This window comes from Oryx dammah, unplaced genomic scaffold (assembly GCF_014754425.2).
Source record: "Oryx dammah isolate SB20612 unplaced genomic scaffold, SCBI_Odam_1.1 HiC_scaffold_23, whole genome shotgun sequence".
In the NCBI taxonomy this organism is placed as follows: Eukaryota; Metazoa; Chordata; class Mammalia; order Artiodactyla; family Bovidae; genus Oryx; species Oryx dammah.
Genome location: NW_024070207.1, coordinates 130229322 through 130245837, shown reverse-complemented (window position 1 = coordinate 130245837; position 16516 = coordinate 130229322). Strand labels below are relative to the sequence as shown.

At 52.5% G+C, this 16516-nt stretch overlaps 1 protein-coding gene across 1 annotated transcript; it reads right to left on the bottom strand.

Annotated features, from left to right (window-relative positions):
* Window positions 1-2246: 2246 nt before the first annotated feature.
* Window positions 2247-15792, bottom strand: ARSD (arylsulfatase D). The gene is made up of 10 exons (XM_040266396.1): window positions 15735-15792; window positions 13027-13176; window positions 11994-12115; window positions 11245-11367; window positions 8930-9353; window positions 7950-8086; window positions 7136-7270; window positions 6301-6463; window positions 4308-4429; window positions 2247-3190 (listed from the first exon to the last, which is right to left on the bottom strand). The coding sequence occupies exons 1-10, from the start codon at window positions 15776-15778 to the stop codon at window positions 2826-2828; spliced, it is 1785 nt and encodes a 594-aa protein (XP_040122330.1). The 5' UTR covers window positions 15779-15792; the 3' UTR covers window positions 2247-2825.
* Window positions 15793-16516: the final 724 nt, after the last annotated feature.

Below are 16516 nucleotides of genomic sequence, written 5' to 3'. Positions count from 1 at the left end.
CCTCTCGGAACGCTTCAGCTGTGTGTTGATGCGAGGAACTGACTCATTGGAAAAGACCCTGATGCTGAGAAAGACTGAAGGCAGGAGAAGAACAGGGCGAGAGAGGATGAGATGGTTGGATGGCATCACCTACTCGATGGACATGAGTTTGAGTGAACTCCGGAAGTTGGATGGACAGGGAGGCCCGGCGTGCAGCAGTCCATGGGGTCGCAAAGAGTCAGACACGACTGAGCAACTGAACTGAACTGAATACAAATCCCACTGGAGATACAAACACACACACACAGACACTGGACGGGAGGGGCCAGCCAAGCCTCAGCAATCACTTGTTTGTGACAGCCTGCTTAACCGGTTGGGCCAGTTGTTACCATGGAAACCCTTAAGAAGTAGACTCTAGAGTCCTCAGGGACACTCGTGAACTTTGACCTGATCATAGTAAATCGCCTCGTCCAGAGTTAAAGACCAGACTTACAGGCGCCTGGGAGACAAAGACGGAGTTTGTTCAATTCAGCTGTGCATCAGCTCCGGGCCCCAAGTCCCGGGTGACCCCTCCCAGCTTTCCACACTCCTGGGGCTCAAGGCTGTTTCTTTGCACTTGGGGGCTGCAGGGGCAAGCCCCCTTTTTCTGGGGGGTCTTTCCCCACTTTCCCGCCAGGCACCCACCTGCCGAGAAAACGCTTGTTTATTCTCAGAACCACTTTTACAGCAGGTTACCACAGATTACCACGGAAATGTGTAACATTTTAAAGCTGCAGGAGTTAAAGACTGTTTTCCAGCAAAGGTGGTGGGCGGGAAGGTCCGACTCAGAATGAATGTAATTCACGAGGAGTGCGTCAGAAAGTCCTAACAGAGGAAAAGAAGAAAAAGACCCAAAGAAGATGAAAATGCATACACTTTAAAAAAATGTTTTGTTTTGTTTTTTAAGAAATACAAGGACTTCCTGGTGGTTCAGTGGTTAAGATCGCTGGTTGGGGAGCTAAGATTCTCACGTGCCTCAGGGCCCAAAGAACCAAAACAGAAAACAAGCAGTACTGGAACAAATTCACTAAAGACCTCAAAAAAAATGGTCCACGTTAAAAAAAAAAAATCTTAAAAAAAAATACAATGTTCAACGAAGCCAGGTGGAACCTCTAAATGAGGAGCATTCCCGTTTGAATCGTTGGTTTTATAGATGGCATGACAGTTCGGAGGTTTTCAACAAGGAAGTACGTGTCCATCTTACAGCTGGAAGTGTCTCCCATCACCACCCCCTCCACAGTTTGTGACACTCACCACTCTGCTCTCTGCTTCTACAACTTCATTGTTTTTGCTTCCACACAGATGTGAGATCATACGATAGCTGTCTTTCTCTGCCTGACTTATTCCACTTAGCATAATGCCCTCAAGGTTCACCTGGGGTCTGCTCAGTCACTCAGTCGGGTCGGACTCTTTGCGACCCCGTGGACTGAAGCCCAGCTGGCCCCTCCATCCATGGGATTCTCCAGGTAAAAATCCTGGAGTGGGTTGTCATGCCCTCCTCCAGGGGGTCTTCCCTACCCAGGGACTGAACTCAGCTCTCCCCCGTTGCAGGCAGAGCCACCAGGGCAGCTCGTTGCTGCAAGTGACAAGATTTCGTTTTTATGGCCAAATAATATTCCTCTGTGTGTGTGTGTGTGTGTGTGTGTGTGTGTGTGTAGCCTTCACAAGTGGCTCAGTGGTAAAGAAGCTGCCTGCCAATGCAGGAGACCCGGTTTCAATCCCTGGGTGGGGAAGATCCCCTGGAGGAGGGCATGGCACCCCACTCCAGAATCCTTGCCTGGAGAACCCCATGGACAGAGGAGCCTGGTGGGCTACAGCCCATGGGGTCACAGAGAGTCTGAGCATGTGTGTGTATATTTATTTTCTGTATTCATTCATCCATTGATAACACACTTGGGTTGTTTCCACGTCTTGGCTATTGTGAATAGCACTGAAGTAAACAGGGGTGCAACTAAGTCTCCAATATCCTGATTTCATCTCCTGCAGACAAATACCCAGGGCTTCCCTGGGGGCTCAGTTGTAAGAATCTGCCTGTAATGCAGAGGATCTGGGTTTGATCCCTGGGTCCGGAAGATTCCCCCGGCAGAGGAAATGGCAACCCACTCCAGTATTCTTGCCTGGAGAATCCCATGGACAGAGGCGCCTGGAGAGCTGCAGTCCATGGGGTCGCATAGAGTTGGACATTGTAAGGTATAGTTAGGGCGGAGGCAGAAAGAGGAAAGACGATCTCAATAGAAGTAGTTTACCTTTATTCAGGTAAGGAGGGGCAACAGTCGGCCTAACGACCAGGCTGAGTGCAGAGAGGGACCAGGGAGGCTCCATATTTGCAGGGAGGTCTGTGGAAGCAATAAGGGAAACGTTAATCAGGCAGGATGTTTAGGGCATTCTTTAGTTGAGCTGGCATCTGTAGCTGGGCAGGGGGTGATAAGTCTTCTGGGCAGGTGTAGGGGGTAGAAGGTTTCTGGACAGGGGGTGATAAGTCCCAGATAGATGCAACGGGCCTCGAGCATCAGGGCGGGACCTAAAGTTCTGTTTTGTTTTCTCCGAAGTTAGACGATTCAGCAAGGGCCTTCGAGACTGTTTTCTTTTCTAGGCCCAGAAGACTCCTTCAGACATGGCTGAGCGACACACACACGCAGGGCTGGCATGGCTGCATCCTCGGGTAGTTCCATTTTTTGGTAGCTGGAGGCCCGTCCACCCCGTTGCCCCCAGCGGCCGCTGTAGTTCTCCGTTCCCGACAGCACACAAGGGTCCCATTCTCCCTGCCTCCTCGCCCACCCCCCGCTGTAACCTGGGGAGCAGCGAGGTCAGGTCTCCCTGGGGTCCGCGTCCCGAGAGCATGCGCAGAACGGGAAGGGCCCGCAGCAGGGCTGCAGCCACGGCTTCCAGACCACGTTCCAGAAGGAGAGCTGCTCAGGCCCCGGGCGCAGCGACCGGCGGTGCTCCCGGACCGCCCGGCCCACGCGGGCCACCGCCTCGTGGTACAGGGGCCCGGCGTCGGGGGACAGGGGCCGGGCCTCGGACGGGTCCTCGGAAAGGTCGAAGAGCAGGGGAGGGTCGTGGTGGGTCACGCCGGCTCCCGAGCAGGGGCACACGCTGCGGCCGTGGCAGGCCCCTGCGCCCTCGGGGTGGAAGCGGGGCGTGGTGTAATGGACCTTCCAGAGCCTTCCGCCTAGGGGCAAACGGAGTCGGTCCCTGTCAGCTGCACGGACACCCGCATCTCTCATCGCTCAGCTTTCTGTCTTCTGTCTGTCATCTGTTATCCACCTGTATCTCTTCCTCTATATGCGGCTGTGTCCTCTATACGCAGCTGTGTCTGACTCTTTGTGACCCCGTGGACTGCAGCCCGCCAGGCTCCTCTGTCCCTGGGATTCTCCAGGCAAGGATACTGGAGTGGGCTGCCATGCCCTCCTCCAGGAGATCTTCTCCACCCAGGGATCGAACCCAGATCTCCTGCATTGAGGCAGATTCTTTACCAGCTGAGCCACCAGGGAAGCCCCTCTGTACGTAACTATTTATTATCTACGTATTCATCTATTATTTCTGTGTATATCTATTTCTCTTATCTATTCACCTATCACATCATCTTTTCATCGGTTATATATCCATTTACTTACCACCGTTCTATCCATCCATCCATCCATCCATCCACCTATCCACTTATCAATCCACGCATTCATCCACCCATCCACCTATATCCACCCACCATCTATGTATCCAGGCATCCATCCCTTATCCATCCCTCTACACATCCATCCATCATCCATCAACCCATCCACCCATTGATCATCCATCCATCCATTCATCATCTATGTATGGATTCATCCATCCATCACCCACCCATCTATCTACCCATTCATCCATCAGTCTGTCTATCCATCCATCCACCCACCATCCATACACCCATCAATCCATCTATCCATCATCTACATATCCATTCATCTATCCCCCATCTATCCATCCATCCATCATCCATCCATCCACCCGTTCATCTACTGACCTGTCCATCCACTCATCCATCTACCCATGCACACATCCATCCATCATCTATCCACCCATCAATCTATCCATGCATCCATCCAGCCATCATCTACATATCCATTCTTCTACTCACCCACCCATCCATCATCTATCCACCATCCATCCATCATCCATCTATCATCCATCCACCCACCCACCCATCCATCCACCCATCCACCCGGGCACCCACACGCCCTCTGGGTTCCATTTCTCTGGAGGACCCTGACGGAGACCAGCACCCGCCGAGTTGTGGGGAGGCGAGTACTCACTGTCCTTGTCGTGCCAGCGGGCGGCGTGGAGATACTGCCCACAGTAATGAAACAGGAACTCGTGTGCCGAGCGCTCAGCATCTCCCTGCAGCAGGGGCAGCAGGCTCCGGCCGTCGATGACCCTGATTCAGGGAAGAGACCACAGGAGGGACTGAGAGTGAGGCTCTGTGGCCTGCACTGTGGACCTGAGACCTGCGAAACCCCAAGGCTGCCAGGACCCCAGATAACACACAGTGGATCACACATGCCCTGTCTCCCCGAGGCTGCCCAGACTGCGTGTACCACGTCATAAATAGAAGACACACAGACATACCGAGACACAACAACAAACACCACGCTGACCGCAGATACTAACACCAAGTCTTCTTAGATTCCAGCTGGGCTGCCCGTGCCCCTAGGCTGAAGTCTAGGGCAGCAGAAACCTTTTATTTATATTTTTCATTTATGCATATATTTTTGAGTTTTTATTTTCTATTAGAGTATAGTTGATGAACAACGTTATGACAGTTTCAGGTATATGGCAAAGTGAATCAGTGATACGTAAAACATGTATGTATTCTTTTTCAAATTCTTTTCCTGTTTAGGTGATTACAGAGCATTGAGCAGAGTTCCCTGTGCAGTACAGCAAGGCCTTGTTGGTTATCTATTTTATATATAGTAGGTGAAGTTAACATCTATAATTAGCAAGGCTTTGAGTAAAGCAGATCGCCCTGGGGTTAGGAGGGTGAGTCTGGTCCGATCAGTTGAAGGCTGTCAAGAACAAATCTGAGCTTTGCTGGAGAAGAGAAAACTCTCCCTCAACAAAATGATACGGAAATACTCCTGAATTTGCGGCTTGCGGCCTTCCCAACATCAAATTTCAATTTGCCACTGCGTGAGCCAATTCCTTATGATAAATGTCTTATTTTGACCCTATAGACTATAGCCTGCCAGTGTCCTCCGTCCATGGGATTCTTCAGACAAGAATACTGGAGTGAGTTTCCATGTCCTCCTCTAGGGGATCTTCCCGACCCAGGGATCGAACCTGGGTCTCCTGCATTGCAGGCGGGCACTCCTTACCATCTGAGCCACTAGCGGAGCCCTTCTTACACACACACACACACACACACACACACACACACCCCTGCACAGGACCTGCTGGCTCTCTCTCTCCAGAGAAACCTGCTGAACTACAAATACTACTGAACTAAAAAATTAATAAGATGGTTTTTTTTTTTTTTAGCAGTAAGAACTAGGGGATAAAGTACCTTATATTATTATCCATCATACACAAATATTTATTGGTAACCTTTTTTTCAGGCTTTTGTTGGTGACAGGTAGAATCCTCATTCCCCAAGCAGGGATCAAACCCAAACCCCCTGTGAGTGGAAACGTGGATTCTTAACCACTGGAGCTTTAGGGAAGTCTCTTATTGGTTATCCTAAAGGAAGTAAAATCCAATCTTGTATCAAAATATTTATTTCTATTTCTTCTCATGTATGAGAGGGACTTTTTGGGTGTGTACCAAGGTACATAATCATTTTAAAATCATATTTTCAAGGGACTTCTCTAGTGGTTCCAGCAAGGTTAAGACTCTGAACTTTCAGTGCAGGGGGGACACAGGTTCAATCCCTGGTTGGGGAACTAAGATCCCACATGCTGTGTGGCACAGCCTAAAAATAAATAAAATAAACTTTAAAAAAAAATTTAAATTTTCATAACCGCACCAACATGTGGGCAAGATGGCATTTCAGAAGATTAACAGATGGCACATTCTGACGATTGCCTCTCCGGATTGTGATGCCGTCACATAAACTCTTGCCAAGAAAAAAGACCAAAACAAGTCACTGGACCCAATAGTTTGTTTAGCCTTGTTTTCCTGGGTGTGGTCATTTCACATCAGCCTGTCCCCTACACGGAAGCCTATTTTAAATGTTCTCCTATCGTGGAATGTTTTCCCCAAAGATATGGACGAGGGAAGGGGGCCTCTCTCAGGACGCAGGGAGGAGTGTACCTGTCCTGGGGCACCTGGCCGCCCGCCAGCTGGACCACGGTGGGGAAGACGTCCATCAGGCTGGTGGGCTCGTGGATCACGCGGCCGGCCGGCAGGACCCCGGGCCACCGGAATATCCCCGGGACCCGGATCCCGCCTTCCCAGCCGGCCATGCCTTTGCCGCCTGGAAGGGAACAACACCACTGCCTTCTCAGGAGACGCTCCAGCCTAGAGACACACCCGGATGTACCTGTGTGGGTCTGTATCCAGTGTGTGCGCTCGGTCGCTCAGTGGCGTCCGATTCTTGGCCACCCCATCGCTGTAGCCCACGGGCGCTAGTGGTAAAGCACCCATCTGCCAGTGCAGGGGTATATGAGATGCTGGTTTGATCCCTGGGTTGGGAAGATCCCCTGGAGGAGGGCAAGGAGACCCACTCCAGTATCCCTGCGTAGAGCATCCCATGGACAGAGGAGCCTGGCGGGCTACAGTCCGTGGGGTTGCAAAGAGTCAGACACTACTGAGTGGCTGACCACACACACATAGACTGTAGCCCACAAGGCTCCTCTGGCCACGGGATTCTCCAGGCGAGAACGCTAGAGTGGGTTGCCATTTCCTTCTCCAGAATAGTTCAGATGGACCGTATCAAATTCTATTTTATTCATTTTATTAAAAAAAAATTTTTTTGGCCATGCCGAAAGGCATGTGGGATCTTAGCTCCCTGACCAGGGATCAAACCCGTGCACCCTGCAACAGAAGTGCGGAGTCTTAAACCAGTGCTCCACCAGGGAAGTCCCTCATGTCGGATATTTAATGTAAAGAGATTTTACCCTGGAACCCCAATGCCCATGGGCCTTACCTCTGTATATTCCATTCCACCCGCCCAGTTGGACGTGTCCATCTCTCGCCTCGAAGTGTCCCCCGTGATCAGAGGTGAAGTAAGTGAGAGTCGTGTTTTTCAGACCATGTTTTTCAACGGCGTTCAGAATTTCCCCTTTAGGAAAGACGCAGCATTTCAGGGCGACGTAAATGAAACAGCATCTGAGAATTCAACACGACATCTCCTTTCTGAGGGGTTCCCAGGTGGCTCGGTAGTAAAAGAACCCACCCACCTGCCGACGCAGGCGACGTGGGTTCGATCCCTAGGTCGGGAAGATCCCCTGGGGGAGGGCATGGTAACCCACTCCAGTGTTCTTGCCTGGAGAATCCATCCCATGGACAGAGGAGCTGACGGACTGCAGTCCACGGGGTCACAAAGACTCAGACACGACTGAGCGACTAACGTTTAATTTTTAAGCTCTTTATCGAATGTACTACAATACGGTTTCTGTTTTATGCTTGGTTTTTTGGCCACGAGGCATGTGGGATCTCAGCTCCCCGACCTGGGATCGAACCCACACCCCCTGCATTGGAAGGTGAAGCGGTAACCACGGGACCACCTGGGAAGTCCTGTCGTGACAGCGTTCAATCACAGACTTTAGAAGGATGCCTTTGTGCAAAAGGAGACAAAAGAAATGGGAAAGGCAGAAGGAATCTGTGGATGATGTGGGAGAATCTTCCTCTTCGTCTTTGATTCTTTACTGAAGGCTGGCTCCTGGGGAGGTCACCCACGTGTCACCCCGTCATCTACGGAACGCCAGGAACTAATGAAGCCTGGCCGTGGGCTGACTTACCCACAAGCCAGTCCATCTCCTCCACGTTGTCGCCGTACAAGCCGTGCTGACTTTTCCCAAGGAACCTTTCTGTGGTCACCAGGGGAGTATGGACGTGCAGCAGAGACACAAAGAGCAGGAATGGATCGTGCTTATTTCTGAAAGAAGAAAAAAAAACATGCTTTGGCTACAAGAGCATCTCTATGATCCAGGACTTCAAAGTAGAGACTGAAGGCTCGTGGGCACCAAGTAATTAACATCTTCTGTTTGCTGGGGGTTTTAGCATCTGTAAAACAACTGAAGAACTCTGCATCAGATACTATGATCTACGTACTTCAGACAGGAGCTGGAGCAGAGGACAGGGGTAGGGGTCTGTCCCAGGAACGCTCCATAGGGTTGCGTCAGCTACATTTCCGTATCAGCACACACAGCCCCCTTACTCTTTTAAGTTGCTGTGCAATATTCTAGACATCCCAAGTGGCTCAGTGGTAAAGAATCCAGCTGCCAATGCAAGAGACCCGGGTTCATATCCTTGTGTTGAGAAGATCCCCTGGAGGAGGGCATGGCAACCCACTCCAATGTGCTTGCCGGGAGAATCCCCATGACGGAGGAGCCTGGTGGGCTACAGTCCATGGGGGTTGCCAAGAGTCGGACATGACTGAGCAATTGAGCACGCACACAGAGAAGATTTATATTAACAGAAACAAAACAGAGCCCAAAACAAGAAGAGACTGGAGTTTTGGAAACCAATCCATGTGTAACTGTTGAAGTCTTTAAACCCACCTGCTCGTTTCAACCCACTCCAGTCTTCCCACGTGGAGAATCCCATGGACAGAGGAGCCTGGTGGGCTACAGTCCATGGGGCCACAAAGAGTCGGACACGACTGAGGGACTAAGACACACACACACACGTCTGCTTGGAGAGCTGGCAGATTCCCACTGGTGATAAACAGAACTCACCCAGAACTCACCTCTGATTTCCAAGGGGACGGCGCCATTACCTTGCAATAAAGGAAACAGCCTCCTTGAGCACGAGGCTTGCGGCTCTTTCCAAAACCATGGGCTGCTCAGTGACTTCGTGGTTTCTCATCAGGATGCAATTCCAGCGGCGGACGAAGCCAAAGCTGGCGTACCAGGACGTGAAAAACAGCAGGACCAGGGTGGCCACACTCAAGACTAGTCTCCAGGAGACGGAGATCAGCCTGCAGGCTTTGCCAGCCACGACGGTCAGCACGCCCAGAGCCATGATCTGGGTGGAAAGCCACAGCCTGGCCCTCAAGCCCGCGTCCAGTGCCGGGGGCTTGTCTGGGTGGCAGTCGTTGACCAGCGTGAAGGGCATGCCGTAGAAATAGTCAAAGCCGTGGTGCAGAGGGTGATGGCAGTGGTCGTTTCGTGAGGCACAGTTTACACCCTGATGCCATTTTCCTGAAGATAGAAGCAGGAACTTAAAAAAAAAAAAAAAAAAAAAAGAAACATAAAAAACAGCATACGTCTAAGGGATTCTGCCTGAAATTTCTTTCTGAGGGTAATTGGGAGGTTCATCACCAACTCAGTGGTCATGAGTTTGAGCAAACTCCCGGAGATGGTGAAGGACAGGGAAGCCTGGCGTGCTGCAGTCCATGGGGTCGCAGAGTCAGACACGACTGAGCGACTGAACGACAACACCCAAAAAGCAATAGGGGCTTCCTAGGTGTCTCAGTGGTAACGAATCTGCCTGCGAATGTAGGAGACACAAGAGATGAGGGTTCAATCCTTGGGTTTGGGAAAACTCCTGGAATAGGAAAAGGCAACTCACTCCAGTATTCTTTCCTGGAGAATCCCATGGGCAGAGGAGCCTGGCAGGCTACAGTTGCCCAAAATTCCACGTGGAGAAGTGACACTTTTTCCCTTGTTCCCTTAGTCTCCCCCACGACTCACAAGCTATCTTCAGAACCTATAAGACTCTGTCCTGGTTCCCAACCCAGGAATCTGCCCTTTTACATTTAAAGAAACTAAAACAGCGGGCTGCAGTGAGGATTTTGGAGAATAAAACCATACAGAAGGATCCCGCCTCCAAAGCTCCCCACCATCTGCTGTTTTAACACTGGGTTTGGCCATTTAAACCAATATAATGTCTAGAAGATTCTGACCAGTGCCGTGAGGAAAAGATGGACTCCTCCAGCAAAGAGGCTAATGGAGAAATATTTTAAAGTTACAAGGACTCCCTGAGAAAACCATAATTGTAAAACACTCACGTACTCCAGGAGGAGGCGATGGCACCCCACTCCAGTGCTCTTGCCTGGAAAATCCCCTGGACAGAGGAGCCTGGTGGGCTGCAGTCCATGGGGTCACTAAGAATCAGTCACGACTGAGTGACTTCACTTTCACTTTTCACTTTCATGCATTGGAGAAGGAAATGGCAACCCACTCCGGTGTTCCTGCCTGGAGAATCCCAGGGACGGGGGAGCCTGGGGGGCTGCCGTCTCTGGGGTCGCACAGGGTCGGACACGACTGAAGCGACTTAGCAGCAGTACGTACTCCAGTGTTCACCGCAGCGCTATTTACGATAGCCAAGACATAGAAACAACCTAACTGTCCACTGACAGAGGAATGGGCACAGATGTGGTACATATATACAATGGACTATTACTCAGCCATAAAAAAAAAGAACGAATTTGAGTGACTGGTGGTGAGGGTGGATTAACCTAGGACCTGCTATAGAGTGAAGTAAGTCAGAACGAGAAAAACAAGTATCCCGTGTTAACACGTATCTATGGAATTTAGAAAGAGCAGATGAACCTATTCGCTGGGCGGGAATACAGACTAGAGCGTGGATAAAGGACTTGTGGACACAACAGGGGAAGGAGATGGTGGGACGAACCGAGAGAGCAGCGCTGACATCTATACACGACCGTGTGTAAAACAGACAGCTAGTGGGAAGGGGCTGCACAGCTCAGCATGGGGCTCTGTGATGACCTAGGCGGGTGGGGGCGTGGGGTGAGCGAGAGGCTCAAGAGGCAGAATTCTCCATGGCTGGTTGACTTCACTGTAAAGCAGAGAGCAAGACAACATTGCAAAACAACTATCCTCAAAACAAGTCTAGGAAAAAAAGAAAAGAAAGATGAATATTATTAAAAGAAAAGAAAATTACTGGGTTAAAAAAAAAAAAAAAGACTCTTCAATTCCAACATGGTGAACCATTCAAGAGACATGAGAGGAATCAGGAACTAAATCTGGGTTCTGACAGTTGAACGTTTTCTAGGAACATAGGGTCTTGCGATCCCTGACCTTCACCATCACGCAAAGAAAGCCGAAAAATATACGCGTCACCACATACCGATGAGGCCCGTGGTGTACCCTTGCCGCTGAAGGATCCTCGCAAACGTGGTTTCATTCTGCGGGAGTCCCCCCGAACCCGCGTTCCACTGCAGGGCCCGGTAGCCATCCGTGGCGTCCATGCCTGCGGAGTGCAGCAGAGCCGAGAGGAAATGTTGGTTTCGGGGAAACAGCCGGCAGTACCCTACTTCTGGTAAGTAGGCCGAGGGTCTCCGCTGGGGACTGAGGTTCTCCACCACGGATGACCCTGTCAGGAACCATCTGATACTGCCACTTGGTCTCCAGACTGACTCAAAGATTCTGGCCAAACAACACAGAATACAAGTCCCACCACCTGATTCTTTTTTTTTTTTAAAGAGATATATATATATATATATATATTTGGCTGTGCAGGGGCTCAGTTATGACATGTGGACTCTGGTTCCCTGGCCAAGGATTGAACCTCTGGCCCGTGCAGTGGAAGAACATTGAGTCTCAACCACTGGACCACCAGGGAAGTCCTACCACCTGATTCTTTTAGTTTGTATTTTGTGTTAGCCTTTTCTTTTATTTGTATCAAAGTCCCTTGTCTTTTTATACAGCCGTTCATGGGGTTCTCGCCGGGAAATATACTGAAGTGGTTGGCCTCCGCACCAATGCAATGGACATGAGCTTGGGCTAACTCCAGGAGATGGCCACCACCCCATTTTTAAGGACAGTCAACGGGCGGATGAGGCCAGCCCTTTCCCCAGCTGCTCCCACAACACCCGCCTGATCTGAAGGCGTGTCTCCCCGTGAGGAAGGCGGCCCTGCTCGGGGTGCACAGGGGGGCGGCCGCCAGGTGCTGGGTGAGCCTCACGCCTTCCTCCGCCAGCCGGTCAATGTTCGGTGTCCTGGGCAAAGCACACAAAGGTCACCCTTAGGACGGGTCGAGCGAGCTGGGTGGGGTCCCCATGCTGAAAGGTATACGGATGAGTTCTCCATGTGAGGAACTTCCTTTGCTTTAGATGTAATTGCATTTTGCCCCCTGCAGGACCTCCCTGGTGGCTCAGGTGGTAAAGCAACCTGCCTGCAGTTTGGTATAACCGGATTCAATCCCTGCGTAGGGAAGATCCCCTGGGGGAAGAAATGGCGACCCACTCCAGTATTCTTGCCTGGGAAATCCCATGGACAGAGGAGCTGGGAGGGCCACGGTCCATGCGGTCACAGTCGGACACAACTGAACGACTAACATACACACACATCTGCAGAGGCAGTTCCTAAAACTGCTGTTCACAGGCGGCGGCTGCTGGTATCATTCACACGCACTCCAACAAAGGTTTCCGTGCATGCTCAGTGGTGTGTGACGCTTGGAGACCCCATGGACTGCAGGAGCATCTCCTGGAGCTTGCTCAAACTGATGTCCATCGAGTCGGTGATGCCATCCAACCATCTCATCCTCTGTCACCCCCTTCTCCTCCTGCCCTCAGTCTTTCTCAGCATCAGGCTGTTCGCATCAGGTGGGCAAAGTACTGGAGCTTCAGAATCACTTGTCTGATCTTTGGAATTCTTCTCACCTTCCTAGTCTCAGATTTCCCTCTAACGCTCCTTCTTTCCCTCCGAAGTCCCTTGTGCTCTCTTCTTCCCCTCAGAAAGGTTGATAACTCACTTCTGCTCCAAAAATAACTTTCGCTGTGGAAATGTGATGCCTTAAGGAATTTCCTAATTTCTGCGGGCAGATGTGAAGTCTGCTTCGTTCATCCAAACACGCACACACACCCCCGAGAACTGCCTCCCCGCTCCCCCTATCCGCAGCTCCTGGTACCTTAGTGTGTCGTTTCCATAGCAACCGAGATCCCCAAAGCCCAGATCGTCTGCCATTATCAGCAGAATATTTGGTTTAGACCTATTCGCTGATTTTAATTCGCAAGTCTTCAGAAGCAAACACATGATGAGCAACACATTTGAAGAGTTCCTAGAGAGAAGAAAGAAGGGGGGAAAAAAGCCAAAAACGAAATAAACGTCTCCTTTGGAATGAAAAAGTCAGCCTTTCAAACAGGTTGCGGAGAAGGGGCGGGCATTTCCATTCCACTGCCGTGGGCTCGGTCCATAGGTCCGGTCCGCCTCTCTGCAACCCCACTGACAGGAGCTCACCAGGCTCCTCCGTCCATAGGATTCTCCAGGCAAGAATAACTAGAATTCCTTCTGCAGGGCATCTCCCCCACCCAGAGACTGAACCGGTGTTTGCTACACCGGCAGAGGCATTTTTGTTTACCATTGAGCCTCCTGGGAAGCTCTTCCTTTATATGAAGTTTTAACAAAGAAAGGCCTGCAGCCCTTGTATACTTTTATCCCAAGGCTTGACCAAGCCATTCCACGCGCCGCACAGAACTTGAACGCACTAGTTTTTGCTTTTGATAAACTCGTGATCCGCCCAAATTCAGTTTCTTTCACTGAATTCACCCAGGCCCCCAACCCTGCACTACTTTGTAATTAATTCTCGCTGCACCCCGGGCACGCCTTTCCCTGGGCCTCGGAGCTGCCTTCCGCCCAGGGGCGGGGGGCCCAGGGTGAGGGGAACCCAGGGTGAGGGGGGCCCAGGCTCCGCCAGGAGGGAAACGGGGCCAGGTCGGATCAGAAGGGGACTTACGCTTTTAAAGGATCAATAGGGGATTAAAAGTACCCTAGACAGCAGAGCTGTTTTGATCAAATGATCACTGCTCGGATTTGAAAAGCGCGCGGTCAGCGAGCGTCGGGGGGCGTCCCCGGCGTGCGCGCGCGCCACCGAGGTTTGGGCGGTCCTGGGTGGTGGACCTACGCAGGCTCTCCCCGCCCCCCGAAACCCAGAAGCACTCGGGGGCTAGACGCTCCAGCGGATCCCCGAGTCCCCAACAGGGCCCCCAGTGCCCCCACGTTCCCCGATCGCGTCCGGATGCGCCAAGCATTCCGGAGACCGGGGGCGGCGTCTCCGCGGTGCTCGGGGTTGGGGACCTGTGGCCTGGGGACTTCCGTTTGTAAGGGATCAATACGGGATTAAAAGTCCCCTACACAGCACAGCTCCCATTTGCAAGGCGCGCCGCCAGGGAGTGCCGGGCGCCGCCCCGACGAGCGGGCGCGTGCACGGCCTAACGGAGATTTGGGCGGTCCTGGGGGTGGACCTCCCGAGCCTCTCCCCGCCCCCCAAGCCCTGCGGCCTCGGGAGCTAGAAGCTCCAGCGGAGCCCAGAGTCCCCAGCAGGGTCCCCCGGGTGCCAACACCGTCCCCCTGCTGGGCCCGGGTGCGCCAAGCAGTCCGGAAGCTGGGGGCGGCGTTTCCGCCGCGCTTGGGTTTCCGGACCTGTAGTCCGCGGCCTGAGACTTGGGGAGTGGGGTTACCCTTGGAAGAATTTGTTGTGGTGAAAAGGAGAACAGAGGAATGAGTTTTTCTTTCCCTTTCCTGAGAATAAAGAGAAAGTGAACAGTGAGCAGGCCTGATCATTCCTAGTTTTTTTTTTTTTTTTTTTCACTTTAACTGGTTGGAACTCTGCGTGTCTGTAACTAAAGTTTGCTTTTTCTGCCCCCTAACTCTGCAGGAGCACAACTCACTTTTTTTTTTTTTTTTTTTTCTTGGACTCTGTGCTAAACGCACCGCCGTACCTGGTGTTCACGCTTACAACACCCTTCCCGTTGAAGTTACATGTCAGAAAGGCCCCCAGAGCCACTCCGCCAGACTCAGTTGCGGGTTACTGACAGTGTAGGACTGTCTCTGAAACAACGCAAGAGGGGAAAAATCAGGGTCCTATCGCCTCTTTTGGGGGCTTGCCTGGTGGCTCAGAAGGTAAAGAATCTGCTTGCCCTTTGGAGACCTGGGTTCGATCCCTGGGTCGGGAAGATCCCCTGGAGAAGGAAATGACAACCGACTCCAGTTTTCTCGCGTGGAGCATCCCATGGACAGAGGAGCCTGGCGGGCTACAGTCTCGCCAAGAGTCCAGAAGGTAGGGCAGACCGATTGCATCCTAGTGGGTTCCAGGCACACGGCCACGCTTGTGGGGTGTGTGGGGAGGTAGTCAGTGTGCAGAACGGGGGTGTGTCTTAGTTTGGGGATGGAGGGCGCGCGGCGAGAGAGGGCTGGAGGGAGGCTAGTGGGTGGCTGGAGGAGAGCTCTGGGGCGGGACAGGAAGTCTTTGGCGAGCGGGGGAGGGCTGCACCACCTCTACCGGGGCGTGGCCTGCCTGCCTCCCCTTCCTCCCTGCCGCCTCCCCTTCCTCCCCGCCCCCTCCCCCACCTTCTGGTCCCTTTCCTTCCGCTCCCCCCCCCCGCCCCCCGACGCCCCCAACCCAGCTCTCTCGTCCCGCCGGCGTCCAGGAAGGCGAGCTGGCCTCCAGCTGCGTTTTGGAGACTCCGAGGCGCAAGCGCAGGCCGGCCTTTGGCTGGGTGGGTGGCGGGGAGGGGGGGGTCCGAGCTCACCCTAGACGCCCCTCCCTACTCTGTTCCCCTGTTTCCTCGCCCCCAGCCCCAGGATCGGGGAAGGACCGGGGCCCAGGGTCCCGCGCACCTGGCGGCGTGCGCCGCGCGTCTCCTCTGCGCTGTGGGCGCCATGGCGGAGCGCGGCCCGGAGCGCGGAACTTTGCCCCGTGCGCTCTGGGTCCCGCCCACCGAGCGGCGAGATCTGGGGTGTGGGGTCCCCCTCCCGCTCTCATCCGCTTCAAGTCCTGGGGGGCCTCAGGGGAAACTGAGCTTCTAAACAGGTTTTCCTGGGGGGCTTTCTCGGTGGCGGGCACTCCCAGGAGACAGGGGCCAAAGCGGAGGTGCAGTTGTTTCTCAATCGTGCCTGACTCTTTGTGAGTGCACAGGACGACAGAACTGCCGGGCTTCCCTGTCCTTCACCAGCTCCCGGAGTTTGCGCAAACTCCTGTCCATCCAGCCCTCTCATCCTCTGTCCTCCCCTTCTCCTCCCGCCTTCAATCTTTCCCAGCATCAGGGTCTTTCCCAATGAGTCAGCTCTTCGCATCATGTGGCCAGAATATTGGAGCTTCAGCTTCAGCAACAGTGCTTCCAATGGATATTCACGGTTGATTTCCTTTAGGATGGACTGGTTGGATCTCCTTGCTGTCCTAGGGACTCTCAGGAGTCTTCTGTTATTGGACTAGAGTTGATTTACAGTCTTGTGTCAGTTTCGGGAGTACAGCAAAGTGAACCAGTCATACATACACATGGATCCACTCTTTTTCGTATTTCCTTCCCATTCAGGTCACCAGGGGGCTGAGTAGAGTTCCCTGAGCTATAGGGTAGGTTCTCACAGGTTATCTGTTTGATACATGTGTGCTAAATTGCTTT